The 18,871-nt window shown below is 41.0% G+C and overlaps 1 protein-coding gene across 2 annotated transcripts; it reads left to right on the top strand.

Moving 5' to 3' along the window:
• The first annotated feature begins 6,250 nt into the window (after positions 1–6,250).
• Positions 6,251–18,687, top strand: LOC146666397 (GRAM domain-containing protein 2B-like). Of its 2 annotated transcripts, none has more exons than XM_085414417.1 (14): positions 6,251–6,481; positions 7,018–7,152; positions 7,600–7,687; positions 7,811–7,880; positions 7,955–8,058; positions 8,149–8,244; positions 8,776–8,847; positions 9,837–9,917; positions 10,059–10,170; positions 10,583–10,699; positions 11,248–11,338; positions 11,497–11,601; positions 11,744–11,828; positions 17,838–18,687. In XM_085414417.1, exons 1-14 carry the CDS (start codon positions 6,387–6,389, stop codon positions 17,874–17,876), a joined length of 1,290 nt encoding a protein of 429 aa, XP_085270543.1. In that variant the 5' UTR covers positions 6,251–6,386; the 3' UTR covers positions 17,877–18,687. The 2 variants fall into 2 exon arrangements, with proteins under 2 accessions (XP_085270543.1, XP_085270544.1); XM_085414418.1 differs by having other exon boundaries at positions 6,254–6,481; positions 7,018–7,143.
• Positions 18,688–18,871: the final 184 nt, after the last annotated feature.

Genomic DNA, 18,871 nt, shown 5'->3' with positions numbered 1-18,871 from the left:
TCACTGATTTAGCAGATCATTCGTATGTAAATGCACAGTCATATGCTACCTTTCCACATGAAGTATGAAGGAATACTTCTTTTTATTGCGCTCATATTAGCGCCTTTTATTAGCATGCGTGGCTAGCCACAAATGAACATGTTGTAGGCTTATGTTAGAAAACCAATACATTTATCTCAAACGGCACATTCACTAATTAATATTTGCTAATTTTATGCCAGATGAAAGCTAAGCTAATACCATTAGCAAGGAATGCACGCGTCCTTAACAGTTACCTTGCTAGTAGCTACCTGCATTTAGGATATTTAGGATAAAATAATAAGTGCACTCTGGGGTACATACCTGGAGAAGGGTCAGGCAGTCAAAAGCTGAAGCAAAACACCCCTTGCATTTGTGACAATGAGCACTGACAGCAAACTGCAACTGCACTTTTGAGCATTCAATTCTCAACACCATCAAGCTATTTTAAGCCTGCAGCACTACTTGTTGATATTTCCATCCATATACAATTTATCCCTGGGGACTGTTTAATACCAGGTTTTTGTACCCATTCCTACATATGAGCTGCTTCTCTATTTACACATTTTCCACAAAGCTAGCTAGGATTATGAAAGCCATTTCCACGGAAGCCTGCTGTTGTTTATTCTAAGCTGAAATCAAGGACCCATTGTTTGAAATATTTAACAAAATTTCAAGAAAAACCTTGCCAGCATGATCACAAATTGCATGCACAAATTGTGAGTTTAAAGCAGGACATGTGTAGACCAGCAGGGCTTAGCAAACGGTCAGCTTCCAAAATGATTTCTTTCCTCAATATTGGTTATAAAGAAAAACGTTTCCTGCAATTTCAAATGTCGATTTCTAATGAAAAGCAATCTAAAGATGCTGTCTTCTGGTTTCCCTCATGTGCACCACATTCATTCAAAGTTCATGTTATGCTGCAATAGATCACCTGGCCTGAAGTTGTAAGTGTCAACACATTCTAGAAAATTAGCCTTCTTTGTGAGTTTTCCAGTGCACACATGCCAAAGTCCTCAGAAACTCCAGATGTTCGGCAAATCGCGCTGGAAGGCTGATAAGGAATCAGCTTTCAACAGATGTCTTGTGCCTGGACTCGCTGATTTAGTAGCTGTGAATGATGAAACAGTGTTTCAGTGTCTCGCAGCCTGACTGTCTTTTATCATTATTCAAGCAGCTGTGAATCTGGGTGACATCATGTCAGCGGATGGGAGTGAGAATGAGATGGTACATTAGGTTTTTCACATTTTTGTGTGTTTGAATATTTGATGTATTTGACTTGAAGGAGTCTCTGCTGGCTAACTGATCACATACAATGATGGGAATGTGGAACTTAAGCATAAATAATCCTGCTCCAAGTTGCGTTCATCAGCTGTTAAATGGCTAAAAGTTTCCTACTGATAATGAAAATAGCAAGAAATTCAGACCTGAAATATGGAAGGATCCAATAATTAAATACGCATCCGCTAGCCATTGGCTAAAAATATTCCAGATATCAGACTGACTGTATTAACAGTCTAATCAGGGTAAAGTTATCAATAAAAAACTGTGAGCATGAAAGGAAACAGCACCAGAAGTGCTGCTGTTGATCAAGAGGAGGTGGTGTCTGACAGCACCAATGACTGACACAAACAGTGAGGGAGTTGGACAGATGAGAGCCACAGGCGCTGGGAGCGGGGGCGTACGAGGGTCAACACATCGCCTTTGCAATGAGTGTGGCCCAGCAGCTGTATGCATAGGGGAGCCTTGGCCTCTTGCTCTGCATGTCAGGGGCCGTGATTAATGACCCACAGGCCTTGCTCTTAACACCCCCGCTGCCCCGCAGAAGTCACTGCAGCCACTGCACGTTTAGCTAATGGGCATAGCCAGCGACAGACAGGCACAGGAGATGAGGGGTTACGTATGAGTGCACGTGCGTATATGGAGGCAGACTCAAAATGAGAGCAATTTACCGCTTACAAAACACTGCATACCACTGTTGCAGTCTCTATGTAATTTCAGGGTGAGAGCAATGATTTTTTTAGATTAGTGTGTGCCTGTGTAGTGTCGAAGCTGAGAGGGTGCCCGTGCCTGTGTACTGGTTCCCAGCTTGTCAGGCAGCTGTCGAGGAGTGATTTATGACCACTAGACTCCAACCTGTCTTCACTGCCAGTTCAGTATTGTTACAACTGACAGCTAATGAGGCCAGACATGCTTTCAAGCAGAGCACTTAACAGGACTTCAATCTTCCCCCGTCACAAGTACCATTTTTGCACTCTCTCTCTCTCACACACACAGCAGCCTCCTTTCTCTGTGCTTTCCTTGTTCTCTGTCTTTCTGTGGTGGAACATATGACAGGCACTGAAAAGGCTTCTGCCTACAGAAGATGTTTCTTAGAAGGCAACAGCAGCAGAGAGCAGCACTCTTTCTCACACACATGAACACATACTGGCTAAGTTCGACTTCATCTAATTATCACCCTTTTTGATTGGGCTTTAAAATAATGAAAATGTGTTCACGCACTTAGTTGCTGAGTATTACGTGAGGAGATTGGTAATGCTCTCTTGTCCTGTAAACATTATTTAGCTAGAGCGAGGCAAGCACTAGCTTAGCTTTGCTTAGCATAAACACGGGAGGGAAACAAAGATTTCAAAACACGGCTCCACTTCTTTTACTTGACGTGTACAGCAGCAACTCTCTTTTAAAGTTGCCTGAAGTACAGTGAACACAGCAATTAGCTGCCTGGAATGGTAATTTTGCTAACAGCATTAGCTTTGTCAGTATCTAGAACTTGCTAACGTACCTTGAAAAATCCTCTGCTGCTTTATACATATTCATTTTAGTGGGACCTTCAACCAAACTGTCATGCATTTCCAGTTATACTAAGAATTCAATTTCATATTAATATTAATTTATTTAATTGTAAATTTTCATATGCATTTACCATTAAATAGCACATGATGCATTTATAAAATTAAATACTAAATATTAAAGATTAAACTCCTTTTTACCCAGTATTTCACAACTGGTGTCAGTTCCACTTCATTCAATGTCAAAGGTACAGAGACTTAAAAAACAATAATTAATAAGTCTGTAATGAGATTTTCTAACCACCATGTATGATCTCACAGTAAATCTGATTCTCTGGAAGGGCTAAGGCCTTATTTTGGGAACTCCTGCAATAAAACAGCATATAGTAGACTGTGAATACAACAAAATAAAGTAGTATTTTGAAAATAAAATTGAAGTAGAATTTTAAAATTGAAGTAGATTTACATTTTTATACAGATTCCTGAATCAGGAACAAGTGTGTCTTTATTGTACGAGTAATTTGTTTTAATTTGTTCAAGGAACAAAGAAGGACAAATATTTCACTAAATCGTACAGCTCCTTTAAGTCTGGACAAATGGTTATTCTTCATATTATGTATTCACACTTGCATTGTTGCATGCATTATTATCAGCCAAAACAGCGAAACTGAACATAGTTTTGGCTGTTAGTTATTGAATTCCAGTATTTATAAAAAAAAAAAAAAGAGAGAGAGAGAGAACCAAACACACAGGATTGCTGTTTTCCAGCGCTCATTCAGCGTAAAGTCACTCTGGCAGCTTTCCTTCCTTTAATCCCCAATTCTTTGTCAGCCATGATTAATGGCAAACCTACTAGCTGCTAGCTTGCATTGCACTGCTGGCCGTGCCATTGTCTCCTGGATACTTAATGAACTCTGACAAGTCTTCTGTTCCTGCACTGACTTTAAATACAGCAACAGCGACCCCTGGAGGTAGAAAAGGGCGTTTCATTCAATTTCACAATAAATTACATGCAGCACAGTGACACTTTCTTCTGTTTTAGTGATAAAGACTGCAATTATCTGAACTCAACTAGCATAGTTTATAGCAAAATTAGGTTAACAGTACAATGAAAATTCAATCTTCTTGGGTGTATCCACTGTAGTGACATCCAAACATAGGCTACTTTGAGCTGCACCTTTGCCATAAAGCATTACCACAGGAGATAACTCTGAATTATAGATTTTGCAGATTTACACTGGGAGTTGTGTTGCCTCCTAAATCAAACCAGGGATTGTTTTAGTTAATTCAGTACAATGTAATTCACTGCACTGTAAGCTATGGTTGTTGGCTGCGCGCATCCATGACGCAAACATCCCATTCCACCAAATCCCAAAGGCCCCCACAATCAGCTGAGACCAGGTGATTGTGGGAGCCACTGTGAACTCAATGTCAGGTTTTTAAAAAATCAGTTTGAGATGCTAGAAGGACAGGAGGATAGACGTGGCCAGCAAAAATATCTCATGTGAGCTGTGGTGTTTAAATAATGCCCAGAGGGTCCAAAGTGTACCAAAAAATATCCTCCACACACCACACACACTCTCAAAGGCCACTTCACAGAATCACAGGTGATTTAATCACAGGTGATTTAAGTGACTTCAGATGCCAGATGAGCTGGGTTGATTATTTTAAAAACTGCTGATGTGCTGGGATTTTCCCATAAAACCATCTCCAGGGTTTACATAAAATGGTCCAAAAGAAAAGAAAAGAAAAAATATCCAGAGGGTGACAATTTTCTCAGAGATATAATATGTTGAGAACAATAGCCAGTCTGATTCTAGCTGACAGGAAGGCAACAGCAACTCAGATATTGTTACAATCAGTACGCAGAAGAGCATTTCTGGATGCACAGCACATAGTACCTGGAAACAGGTGGACTGCAGCAGCAGCAGCAGAAGACCACACCAAGTGTCACTGCTGTCAGCTAAGAACAGGAAGCTGAGGATCATTCACACAGGTCACAAAACTTTACAGGTTTGAAGTTGGAGTCTAAAGGAGGCCAAGTTCATAGACAAGGATGGTTCTACCCATGATTACTGAGAAGAGATCGGCAGAAGTAAAAAAGACCAACAGGCACGTGTGTTTTTTACTCCACAAATAAAGAGTCTTGATTGCATAATACACAATACTATCCAAACTGGATGTGATCTGAAGACTCAGTTGCAATTTTTTGAAACTATTACATATTTTAAATGTAAAATCTTCTGGAAACTTTCAAGTTTGTTATAGTATAGCTGTTACATGACATGTACAATTTTCTCTGCATTACCTATTTACTTGCATCCTTACAATGTGATCATGGATTGTCTCTCTTTGTTGTTGTTTCTTTCAGCTGCTCTGGGATCACTACTTCAGATGGATTCGCATATTTGCTATGGTACAGGCTTTTTCCCCTATTCCTAATACAACCCTCCGGACTTGTGTCTCCTCCCCATCTCAAACCAGAAATGTTATTGTCAACAATTGCCAAAATAAATAAATAATACTGGTATTTAAATTGTTGTAACTTTCTAGCCTAAAATCTGTACACCAAGCTAGAAAGAACACTTCTGTCACAGAAACTGCATTCATTTTTTTTTTTTTTTTTTGGTAAACTCACTTTTATATAATCTTTCAGCTTCATAAATAATTATGAAGCTGAAAAGTGTCCCTGACATTAAAACATGTCTCTTTTAAAGAGAAATTGCAACAAATATAACAGCACAGTTCTTTGAAGATATTTTAAGCAGCCAAAAAGGACTGCCCTGATTATAATGTAGGGACAACAAGGGGCATCGGGGATGTCAAACATAAGGCCCAGGACCCAGAACCAAAGACTCAGATGACGCCCACTGATAAATTGAACTTTTTCCTCTTATATTGGGATATCTGAGAGATTAAATGTGCAGTTAAACTTCTCTGCACTGAGAGAAAGACGAGTTTCACTTGTCTGCCCCCCTAAGATCAAAGTGTGCATTATGTGGCTCACGATGTAAAATGAGTTTGACACCCCTGCTCTATTTATCAGTATAAGCAAAAGCATTACAAATAGAAAACAAATAGAAACACTGGGAATCACTTTTCGGCACACAGGCGATCTTTGGTGAACGGTTAACCGAGAGAATAGTTTCAGGTAATCTCACTTGAAAACACATTTATCACGGTTTACACTCTGCTGCCCTCTGCTGGAGGTCTACCATAAGTACAATCACATTTCTGGAGTTTTAAGCGTATAAACATTTGGTGAGGGAAACAGTCACTCTTTCAGAGGAGTCCTGGAAACCTTCACTTAAAGCTTACGCAAAGCTTTGACGTAACATTTAGTGTGCGTGAGCATTTTATTACAAGCAGATAACAGCCTGTCCCAACAGGAGTCCTCTTTGCTCTTTCCCTGTTGCTCCTGACGTTGGTCCCAGCTGCTCCCTCCCCCTTCCCGGCTCCTCCTCTGTGTGGCTTCTTGATCCACAGACCGATTGTCCCAAACTTTAAATCCTTCCTGAAGCTTCTCCCTTATCTGCGGCGCGAGAGCGAAAGCAGAAGCCGATGGCAGAAGTATGAGATATGGTACTGATGACCGAGCAGGCGGACAGACCTCTGACCCCGTTATTCTCAGCAGAACAACTTCCCTGCAAGGACTCCCGAGGGAACCGCTCGACGTGAGTGTGGGAAAGATGCAGCCAGGGCCCGAGGGTGCCTTTCAGTTTAAGTTGGGGGAAAGCGATTGATGGGGGTGGGGGTTTAAGCGTTGGGCTTATTTGCATCTGCATCCTGCTTCAGAGTGTGGATTTGAATTAAAGGCCTCTGCTGGCTCTGTAAAAGCACGAATTTAGCGAGTACGTGGCACGAAATACAGCCAAGATAGGGTTAATTTGCATTCCAGATGGCAAAAGTTATGTTGTAGCGCCGAAGGCCAATTTTACGCCTGCCCAGTCTCTTTAACTCAAAGAGATGTTTCTGTGCGTTTGAATGGGAATCTCCAGAATCTCGGTGCCCCAACATGTTTTGTTCCTGTGATATAAACCATTACAGCAACACCGGGTAATACGAGCACGGGGAGAGACAAGTGGAAACCTGAGGCAGCTGCTTTTTGAGAACGTTTAAAGATTACGTGAGAGGTGTTCGCTACGGCACAAGTTTGCCAGCTTCTCCCAGGAGAACAGAGAGCAGCGACTTAACTGTGTCATGTCTGCAGGTCTGAGGTGGACAATGGAGGCGAAGGGAGGCAGCGGAAGCACGGAAGGTCACCTGGGGACCTCCAGCTCTGTCTGGAGACAGCGTCTGACCAGTCCAAGAGCAGGAGGAAACCACTCGGCGTCAGGTGGACAATGTGTATATTTTTATTGTTTATAAGCACTATATAAACCTTTAATGACAAGTAATAAATTAATAACAAGTTCATTTTAATGTCAAACATAAAAGGACTAAATTAAAGTGAAAAGAAAGGATTTTTTTGGACTTGTTTTTTAGTTCAAAATGTGCTAGTTTTCCATTTTAACTGCAGCTCTGCAGCTGCGCCCATCCTCCTACATACCTGCACGACCAGAGAGCTGTTTACTGATTATGTTGCTGCTGTTCAAGCAGCTTTTACTTAACCACGTATGACACGCTGCGGAGCCAAATTAGAGGGGTTTACTTTTTTGCCTGATAACAGTGTTTAGTGATAGTTTGAGTTATAAATCTGTGACAGTACTTTTCCTTCTGCAGTTACTGTTACTCGTCCTCCTCAGGTGTTGCCATGATAGTTAACTGTAAACACTGACCTTTCATTTGCCAGACTGAAACCTGTGGAGCAGCTTTCGCCAGTGCTAAGTCCATGTGACTTAGAAACAAAGTTTGAAAGGAAGAAATGGCAGCCTACCCAGGTAAAAGAACAACAACAACAAAAACAACCCACATACTGATCCATTGACAAATACCACCAAACCCCAAACTGTTTTTATGTATATACATTTGCCATTTTCTTAATTTAAAACTTTGCCTTTCAGTTGTCAAAAACAAACACCCAGTTCCATAAGTTATTTAAGGAGGTCAGCAAAGATGAGCAGCTTAAGCAAAGTAAGTTTCACCTTTTGCTTTCAGGCAAAAAACAAAGGAATGTGACAGTATTAATGTGAAAATGTAACCAACAGGTTACACTTGTGCCCTCCAGAGAGATATTTTGTATCAGGGCAAGTTGTTTGTCTCTGATAACTGGATCTGCTTCCACTCCAAAGTCTTTGGCAAAGATACCAAGGTACGTCACTGTTAACTCTAGTGAGGAATTTATCTGAAATCTTTGCGATTAGCTTGTTTGTTAAAGAACATGAGGTCTTGTCCTTCACAGATTTCAATCCCGGCGATGTCCGTGACACTTATCAAAAAAACGAAAACAGCGCTGTTAGTGCCAAACGCCCTCGTGATCGAAACTCCGAGTGAACAGGTAAGAAAGCATTTGATGCAGTCAGCTTTTCCCCGACTTTCCTCTCAACCCGCTACCTGGCAGATGGGGGGCTGTAGTTGAGTCTTGTTCTGTTAGAAGTCAATAGGGCGATCGTGGCTCAAGAGTCGGCAGTTCGTCTTGTAATCGGAAGGTTGCCGGTTCGAGCCCCGGCTCCGACAGCCTCGGTTGTTGTGTCCTTGGGCAAGACACTTTGCCCGTTGCCTACTGGTGGTGGTCAGAGGGCCCGGTGGCGCCAGTGTCCGGCAGCCTCGCCTCTGTCAGTGCGCCCCAGGGTGGCTGTGGCTACAATGTAGCTTGCCATCACCAGTGTGTGGATGATTGAAAAATGTAAAGCGCTTTGGGGTCCTTAGGGACTAAGTAAAGCGCTCTACAAATACAGACCATTTACCATTTACTTCCTGTTAAAAGGGGAATTTTTTATCTCCACAGTCACCAAATGCCGCTTCTGCAGTATATGCTAAAAGTAAAATGGAATTAAAATGAAAGTGATGCTAAATCTCTCTTTTCCAGCATGTGTTTGTGTCATTCCTCTCTCGAAACGCCACCTACAAGCTCCTGAAGTCAATCTGCCTTCATTTAGAGGTAAATGGCATCTTCTATACGGGTTATGCAACTTGTTCTAGCGGTATTCATTAGCTAGCTACATTTAGTCTTCTGCAGGAAATCTACGTCCTAATTTACAACACAACCATTGTAAGTTAGAATATATTACTTTACAAAAACACTGAGCATTTTCTCTTCACCCTGCACCACAACCTTCCACACCATTCGAGTCATTGCAGGCTACGTAAACCTGAGGTGTTGTTACATTTGTCGAGATGTGCTCGTCAGGTCATGTGGAACGTTCCAGTTAGAGTTCCTGCTGAACCATAATTCAGGCATTACTGCTGAAACACGTCATGTTCTTTGCACTTTAATAAATCAAATTAACTACATTTTTTAGAGAGTGTCTGTACTTTCTTTCTCTTCTGTGTTTCTTTAAGACTGGGCAGTTACCGGAAGTTACTTTGTATCTTGGACGCAGTATATTAAACATTAGTGTGTTCCAGCTTCCTCTCTTGTTACACTGTAAACTCTGTGTATATTAAATTGTGTCTAAATCCAATACTGGGCTCTAGCAAAGGCCCAGTACTGAAAAGTATCAAAATTCAAAAGTTAGCAACTAGTTAGCAAGTAGCTAACAGAGACAGTTTAGCATTTAGCTGCTAAAGAGCCAGGTACTCAATGCAGGAGTTGCAAGCAAATGGAAGGGGGTGATTTTTAATTTAGTCAGCTAAACAGAGAGAAATATGTTCACTAAATGCCTGTAAACACACAACTCTAGCTTAGCTTTTTTTCCTCACGTGTGTTTAAATAGGCAACTGTTTGCTAATGCAGATGAAAACTTTGCTAAAGCAAATAGTGAAAAGGCAGCGTCTAACCAAAACGGAGGGAGTGACTTCATTTTTCTGCACGTTGTGTGCATAGAAACAGACAACCAAATGAATTCTGCTGCTGGATTCTGTCTGAATAGGCAACTGTTTGCAGACAGTTTCATAAGTCAATACCAGCTAAGTCTGTTGTCATTACAGGTGGATAAGTCCTGTGGCAGCCCCGTGACTTCCTCTTGTGAAAACAGCTTCAGAATCAAGTGCCCATCGTCACTTCCTCTGGTCAGTAAGGGGTCTGTTCTTTTTCTGAGATGTTTATTTGTTATTTTCTGTTGCGATAGAAAGAGCTATACACATAGCTTGTTTTCATGTGATACAACGCCTACATTGTATGTGGTGACCCATGTTTCATGTGGGCTGCAGGACTTTTCTAGAGACTTCTCTGACCTCGATGGAGTTGTGCAGCAGAGACGGCAGGAAATGATGGAGAGCAGCAGCTCCGGGTCTCAGACTCCAGATTATGACAAGTTAGCTGGTGTGTCACCCATCTTCTTTCCTCCTGTGTAATTATATAGCTACTGTGTACTCGCTCTAATCTACTGTACACAGTTTGTAGAGTCATTGTTTGTCTCTGTAAGGGGTGTCAGGTGTCACTGTGGCTTAGACAGCCTTTAGTATTTAGCTGGAGTCAAGCCAAGTGAGCCTCTGGGACTTTGTTTTTATTATAGTGAAGACACTTTTCACAGAAAGAAATCTCATTAAATAATTAACGTAATCTCCATTTTATTCTCAATGACAGCCATCAGCACTGACACAATTAGTTTATTTTTTTTCTATTTTACAGACTAAAAGGACTTGTCACATTTGCGAGCTTGTTAGCCTCTTAACATTTATTCAAAGTCGCCAGCCACTGGAGTCACAGCGTTTTTCTCTGTTGCTTTGAGCAGACTTCAGCGGCCTCCCAGGCACATTTCTGAACACAGCGAAGAGCGGAGAAGTTTCAGTCCACGCAGATATTCACCTCCAGACTCCCAGCCAAAAGCACGGACCCGCCCTCAAGAGCGGTACTTTGATAATGGCTTTCTAAAAAAGAAAAGATGCTTTGTTGTTAATGCTTCTGTAGTCTTCGATTTCACTGTTTAGCAGGAGCTATTGAATGTTGATAAACGGAAAAGTTTCAGTTGGATATCAGGATAATCCACGCTTTTGCCACTGACCTTTATTAAAAAACCTATTTTGACAAAATTAGAAGAATTATATTTGTACATTATATCTGCAAACTACAAAAGAAGGCCTGAGAACAGCTCAATATCCCAGCCTGCCGCTATCACACCCCAGCTTACCAGTCAGCATGTCATATCTTCTTTGTTTGATAACCAATAGTTTAAAGACCAAGTTTAAAGACAGCTGACATACTCATACTGTTGTATATGCTACAGTTAGAGGCACACGTGTCTTGTGGAAACAGATGCAGAACACAGAAATTAGAAATTTGACATTCTATCATAAAGTATTTGTAACATTTCTTTATTTCTTTCTAAATAGTTCCTTGCCTTGTTGATGAACATTACCAGAGATACTCATTTTTTTCCTTTGTTGCTTTCACATGTAGACCCAAGCAAGCCAACGCGGGGAGCTTCTCCAAAAGACAAGTCCTCACAGCCGATGTCATTACAAGCCATCCTCCTCATCTATCTGTTTCTGTGAGCAGCCTCTCATTATGTGGAATTTGAGAAGCCCGAGCAGTCTGACAGACACTTGTTAGGATGTCAAAATCATTTACATCATTTGGCTTAGTGACTGTTCTTTTTGGCTATGATTTGAATCCTCGTGTTTCACTGTGTTTCTGTGTATTTAACAGAGTCGGCGTTCTTGTCTTGTCCTCCTGTTACATGGCGTTCAAGATTGTGGCTCTCGAGCAACGTTTGAACTCTTTGGTTTCAACAGGAGAACATATGTACAGTGAGTAAGTAAGGATTTAAACTTCTTTAGAAACTTTAAGGATTGTGAAATACACATATTCACCACATTTCCAAATGCATGGTTTTTCTTAGGTAGCGCAACTTTCTCATTATTTGGTTAATAATTTGGTGTAAATCTTAATGCAGCAACACTGGGAGCCAAAGGTCACAGGATGAAGTGAATGCTGAGATCTACGGGGAACTGTCAACCAACCTGTTCAAGCTGGAGAAGGTTTGTCAGATTTTGTGAGCTAAACAGCAGTTATAGGTGCTAATAAAAATTGTATTGTTAGATATAATATTTGAACTTAAAATATTGCAAACTAGATCTGGCTGATTTGTCATTATAGAGTCAGCAAAGCAATAATTAGAGCCTGAACAACATAGGATTTTTAAGACTGATACTGATATTTATGTGATTAAGAAATCTGGAGTATTGGCTGATATTTTCTCAGATATCCGAAACAAAATAGATATTCATAGCATTTCTTATTTAAAGTAACTTACGAGTTATTTCTAAGATTATATGACAATACAGTTTAAAAATATTCTTCCGTTATTGTGCTATCAAGTCGCTCATTTACCTTCTGGCCGATTCTGCTCGGATCAGCTGTTTATTGTTGTGTTGCAGAGTGCCCCCTGGTGGACAAACTGTGCAAACAGCTTTAAGGTAGCTGCAGGTTTTTTTTTTTCCTGTTGCTTCTTTACTCTTTAAATTTGTATTTACTGGCCATTACAAATGCTGATACTGATATATCAGCAAATAGCTGTGGGGCCAATATATTGGTCGGGTTATAACTTCTGGCCAAACTAGTGCATTTTAAAGTAGCCAATCACACCGGAAAGCTGTAAGCAGCTGTGCCTGGATGTGCCCTCAGAGGTGCTGTCCTCCTCATATGACATCATCTTAATATTGGGGCAGGGATAGCTCAGTAGGTAAAGTGGTCGCCCCATGATCGGAAGGTCGGCGGTTCGAATCCACTTAACGGCTACCCTGAGGTACCCCTGAGCAAGGTACCGTCCCTACACACTGCTCCCCGGGCGCCTGCTTAGTGGGCTGCCCACTGCTTCACTGAGTGAATGGGTCAAATGCAGAGAAAAACAAGTAATTTCCCCATGGGGATCAATAAAGTATCCATTATTATTATTATTATTATTGATGTCCCTCTGCAGCTAGTGCACTTTGCCTCATTCCAAGCAGCTGTAAATGCAATCAACACAGACAGTCAGTACTGCGCAATGCACTGTTGACAGGAGACTTTTAGCAGTGTGATAGAAAAATGTAACATAAACCAGTAATGCTAAAACAAATCCAGGGAATCCAGTCTAATAAATTGTACCTTCTTTGCTTTACTGTCACTCTGACTGACACTGACTGTGCTGTTCTCTCCTGATTGCAAAGTCAGGATTCCCTTTAATACTGAAACAGGTGAAAATACTAAAAACATGTATAAGGGTGACAGACCAGGGATAGCAAACTCATTTTACATTGTGGGCCACATACAGCCCACTTTAATCTTAAGCGAGCCAAACCAGTGAAACTCTTCTTTTTGTTACTGTACAGAAGTTTAACTACACTTTTAACCCTAATGAGAAAGAAGTCATTTTTCTAAACGACATAGAAATGCTAATGTAGTAAATGAAAGAAAGCACGACTGGGAATTGATAAGAATTTAACTGATTCCACTTTCAATATCAGTTATTGATTCTCATTGACCCTGCCTGACAGTCACCACCATCGCCATCAGTAAGGACACAAATATGATCTTTCTCTTAGATATGAACACAAAGCAAAGATCAAAACCAGCATGAAGAAGCTTTAAAGCGATCACAAACAGGAGGCTGCAGACTGACTGCTCATCAGTCTGTCATCAGACAGTACCTGTTGAAGTTCAGAGTCTGGCTGCTAGGCTGGGGTCAGGATTCATTCAGCTAACATCACTCTGGGTTCTTGGCTAGCTTAGCATTAGCATGCTATCTGTGCAGGTGCCTGCAAAGAGCTGAAGTTGTGTTAACAGCATAATGCAATTGTTTCTGTCCTGGATGCAGTATGCACTTTACTATGGCGCTGTCATAATAAAGTGCAAAAAACCCCAAAAACGACTATACTATATTTATTTACTACTTAAATATTTATTTATGCACATGGATTTAATTATTGGGGCCAAAGCGCTCACCGTGTGACAATCCTTGTACTGCCAACTCCCTGAAAAATAAATAAGGGACACCTCGTGGCCAGGGCCGGGCAACCCAGTTGTCTTCACCCTTCCCAGCAAGGCTGGACTGGGACAAAAAATCGGCCCGGGCATTTTGACTAGAGACCGGCCCACCAGGATAAAGATTGAAATGTGACGTCATTCAGGGATAAAACCGCAAAGGATTCTGGGAACTTGTGGCAAGAGGTACTAGCGCACGCAGGCTTTCAATTGAACTCAGTTACACAGCGATAAAAAGAAACCCAAAAAATGGCAAGAAGCTGTTGTATTATTAACTGCAATAGCCGGTCGCATGACAGCCACGGGAAGCCGATGGGTAAAGAGATCGTTTTTTTTTATCGGATTACGTCGTTGAAGTGAAATTTTTTAAGCCATGTTTCCGAAGTAAGAGCCGACGGATGGTCTGGATATACCAAATATAACATCTCAGAACACTCCAGCTCACATGTTAGTCTGATCCAAGCATTCCCACAAAGGTCAGAGTTTTGTAGTAGTTAATGCGTCATTTTTCTTAACATAATTGGTGATATAGGTTACAAGCAAGTCTGGCGCTGAACAGAAATTGTCGCGCTATGCTCCTTTGTTTATTGTGCATAAATAGTGAATTGTCCTGACACAATATTGCGTTTCGCTTCTGTTATAACCATGGTACACTGACAAAACCATATACTTTTATTCACAAGATAAAACAGTTGTTTTGTATCACTAATTGTCCATTGCGATTACAACATACAATATTATTGTCACTGCTACATTTCTGTAATGCTACTGTAACCGGTTTCTGCTTCATCCCGCTGCAACAGTTCGGCCCAAACAGACTCCTCGACTCTGCGTTGTGTAGTGTTTTTAAAAAGACAAGGAGTCTCTGATCGATCGTTGCCACTTTATTTCCTGAATGGAAACAACGGTGTATTATCAGTGCACAGGCTCGCCACACACCACTCCGCACAGCACACTACGGCAGAACATCTCATTAGCATTCCGCTTTAGCATACAGTTTCACACATTAATAAACAAATGAAAAGTACATAAAACTGGTGTTGGACATGTGTCCACTAAGCACTTATTACACTCGGTGCTCTTCAGCTAATCAAACATGTTTTATGTGTCTGTACTACTTAGCTATATTGTGTGCGGAACAATACAACTCACCTCTCGTATGGCTACGGCAGACTGGCAGCGATTACTGCAGCCAGCCACACCGAGAGGGGGGGCGCTGTTTCCCCATTACACTGATATTTGTGGCAAGTGGAATAATACCACATAAACACTGTTACACTACCAGAAATTATTTCCACTACTAATTAATTACCGTTGAGCTCAAAGCTCCTATTAATAAACTGTTAATGAATGTGTATTTATGAAGACGATTTGTGAGACTGGTAAACTTATGATATGTACAATAGTCTTTCGTTCTACACGGTGCGTTTCAAGGTCCTGTACCCATCCGTCGGTAAACTGTACCTGGGCTTGTTGCAGTGACCTGAAGTTACTAAACTTCATGAGTGTATGCACTCACTCCAAGAAGCGTATAATTATAAATCTGAGCGTGGTGAAAGTTGGGCAGCACGCTGACGTCTTTTGTCCACTCTTTCACTCCTTTGATTTTTTCCTCGTATCTTTTCTTTGTCTTTTCGTCGAGTCTGTCTTTGTACGGACCGGCATTGTTCTCCTTTTGTTTTGTACATTCCTTTTTTGTGCGGCAAAGAAAAAAAAGAAGGTATTGGAACCGGAGAATGAACGTTTTGCGGTGCTGCAAATGTTTGCATTTGATGCGGTACTTGGATTGTTTTGCCACGAGTTCCCGGCATGCAATGCGCGAAAATCACGTGATTGCTAAACAAGGGGGAGGGTGCATCCAGCCTCCTCGGCTGTAATTGGTCCAGCCCAGAGTCGATCATGACCAATTGGCCAATCCAACACCTTTCATTATATATACCCTTCCTAAAAAAAAAAAAAAAAAAAAAAAAAAAAAATCCATCGGCCCATAAAAACAAAAAATCGCCAGCGGCCCACCGGGCAAATGCCCGGTATGCCCGATGGCCAGTCCAGCTATGCTTCCCAGTGTGGTAGCTCTTTTTTTGTGTGTGAAATTATTTTTTTAACCATTTGACTTGAATTTGATTTAAGTAGATGTGTATTCTTTGTGATATGAACACATGGGAAACAAATGATCATTTAGCCATTTATTTTTAGCTCAAAATGACAACATTAACACAGTAAAACAGGTCTCCTTCTTAAACAGAAGCCTGTCATGCTTAACTTTTGAGAATATAAGTAAATCTTTCTTTAAAAGAACTCTGTCCTGCTTAACTTAAAATTATATAAATTAATAGAAAACAATAGAAAGAAAAATATTCTTGTAACTGTGCACATATAGTGCATTTAGTACAATTGGCTTCAGTTGAGGTATTATTTCAGCTTTTCTAATGCTAATCAGCTGCTCCTGTTTGTAAACCCGCTTGTTCCCATGATTACGCATCATAACTCATCATCATTATTCATCTATGTATTACTTTTATGTATTAGTCATCTATTTGTTGTAATCATCTATCCTTACAGATGTTTATTACACAAAATAAGTTATATTATCACACTTCTGGCCACATAGCGCTGATATTCACTGCACATGCCCATATTAACTTTTTCCAGCCAGGTGTTTTCCTTTTCCCATTCCTCCCTGTGCTTTTGCAGCCTATTTTTCTTTCTCTGAGCGAACAAACATTGCTGCTCTAATGCTGGGCTCACACTGTGCGATTTTTGGCCCATTTTGAGACGATTTCTGAGTCGTGCGACGGATTTGGTGATCAGACCGATTTTGGCCTTCATCGTGCGTCGTGTAGTATACGTGGGGTAACGAGAAGCGATTAACACCTCACGACCAGCTCCCGATCATCAATCGCTCGTGAGGGTGTCACCGCAGCCGCTCACACTGCGCACGCGCAAACACGTAAACGTCGGTGAAAAAGACGGAGCAGCACAGCTGTGCAGCGTGTGATCTGGACACAAGCCATGGAGGCACAACTTGTAGAACTTTAGAAAGCTCATCCGAGCCTTTTCGATGTGGCATCACAAAATTATCACGACCACAACAACCGTGAAAACAGTTGGATTTACACTGCTGCTTAATCACAGCTGCCTGATCATGTTTTTCATTAGCAATTTAGCAAAGTTGATGGTGGTGGTGTGTCTGTGTGAGTGAAAGACAGAGAGAGCGAGCGACAGATTGTCTGTTATAACCTTCATTTTATGGAGGCACAGTGTGAGCTCTCAGGTCGCATCAGAGCATCGGGCGGTATAGTGTGAGACCTGCATCGTGACCTACCAACTTCTAACCCCTGCGAGTCAATCGTGCAGTTTGAAAATCGCACAGTGTTTGCCCAGCTTTAGGTGTACTGTCATCCGAGACTTGCACCGCAGTGTCGGCGTTTGTTTCCCTGTTGGCCATGCTTGTTGTTGTGGTCATCTGTTGTCTTCCGGTATTTTCTCTGTAAGCGACCTTTCCTCGACCAATGAGATAATCTGAATTGTCATACTCGAATTGTCATAAGTGTGCTGTCAGCTCATTGGTCACAAAGCAGGAGAGGGGCTGGGAATTATGTTTTCAAACAAAGCGTTAATTCCATTAACATTTATAGACTACTTTTGATTCTCACTATATTACGGGACAAAGTGCGTCCCTTATTAGCTCAATACGGGACGTGTACTTTTGTTTCGAAATACGGGACGATTCCGTATTTTAAGGGACGGTTGGCAACCCTAACTAAGGTGAAGGTGACTTTTATTAAGATGCACATTTTAGAAAAAAGAAATTTCAGAAGTCTTGGCTTCAGAAATATTTTACTGGGAATGAAATGATGATTGATGGTGTCACATTTTAAATCTAACCACAGTTGTACAAAGCCAGCTGTTGCCTTTAAGGACCCAGTCTTTATGCTAAGCTAAGCTAATCAGCGGTAACATGTTTAACATAATTGTGAATTATAAAGTATCCCTCACTTGCGTTTGTTTTTTCCACACCACAGATTCAGAAAAACCTCCAGAAACTCCTGGAGGAGACTTAAAAGAAGACTGTGGTCTGTTGTAGTGTCCACAGAGAAGAGCGAGTGCTGTGTAGAAGAGATCGTGCTTGAGCTGTGCAGATCAGCCGTGATCAGATTTGGTCATAACTTTCTTGCCAAAGCATGGACAGCTCATACACAAAGCATTCTTTAGACTGTGTGAAGTGAAATTGTGCAATAATGACTTCTTTCCCTTTTGCACTCAGGACTATTTGATCACTTTTTTTTAACAGAAAGCTGTGCTGAAGCAGTGTGCTAGTTTGCTAGTGGTAGTGTTAGCGAAGTGACTATGTTTTATTTATTTAGCTTTCATGTTACATTTCACAGTAGTAAGATTGTTAATAAGTTGTCAGGTCCAAAGGTTCTATTTCATGTCAAGGTCAATGTTTTTGTCAGCATTAAAATGTCAGTAAGTTATATTTTTATCATGCTTATGACTCACTCATCAAAAGATTGTACAACACTCAGCTTGTTCTTATGGTGTGATGTCAACAGATATGTATAAATATACACTTTGCTTTGTGAAATCACACAACAGTAAGAGCAAATCAGAGTTTAAAATATATTTTTTATTGTAAGTGTGGAATTTTTAATTTTCATACGAACCAACTGCTGTTTCATTCAGATGCAATTGTATAGTTTCTCAAACCTAGCAGCGTGTACTGCATTTACCCTGTTCCCATTCTGTTTTCACTTTGTTTGTGTGTATGAAAAACAAAAAAAAAATGTGTTTAACTTTAGTTGTGACCCTTCAGATCACAGCTTGTGCCTTTGTGATTGTATCACAGCTCTAAAATAAACGGTTTTTCATGAAGTGTTTCTTGAAACTGGCGTTAACAGCTTTTTTACTTAGGAGCACCAGGTTACATAAGGCTGATCACTCAGCCAGGTGACGCGCCTGCAGACCACAGACAAATGAATGCAAACAGCACCGATGTAACCCAAGAACATGATGACTGGCCTGCTCACAGCAGTGAAAGAAGAACTCTCTTTACTAC

The sequence above is a fragment of the Rhamphochromis longiceps genome, linkage group LG7 (assembly GCF_057381845.1).
Source record: "Rhamphochromis longiceps isolate RC_006_pf linkage group LG7, R_longiceps_female_GT1.1, whole genome shotgun sequence".
In the NCBI taxonomy this organism is placed as follows: domain Eukaryota; kingdom Metazoa; phylum Chordata; class Actinopteri; order Cichliformes; family Cichlidae; genus Rhamphochromis; species Rhamphochromis longiceps.
Note: the sequence above shows the minus strand (reverse complement) of the source record. Positions and strands in the feature narration are given on the sequence as shown.

Excerpts from the sequence above, each read along its gene's own strand:
- LOC146666397 (XM_085414417.1), top strand. The coding sequence starts at position 6,387 with ATGGTACTGATGACCGAGCAGGCGGACAGACCTCTGACCCCGTTATTC. Across the intron at positions 6,482-7,017 it reads TCCCGAGGGAACCGCTCGAC|GTCTGAGGTGGACAATGGAG; the intron begins GTGAGTGTGGGA and ends TCATGTCTGCAG. Across the intron at positions 8,245-8,775 it reads TCGAAACTCCGAGTGAACAG|CATGTGTTTGTGTCATTCCT; the intron begins GTAAGAAAGCAT and ends TCTCTTTTCCAG.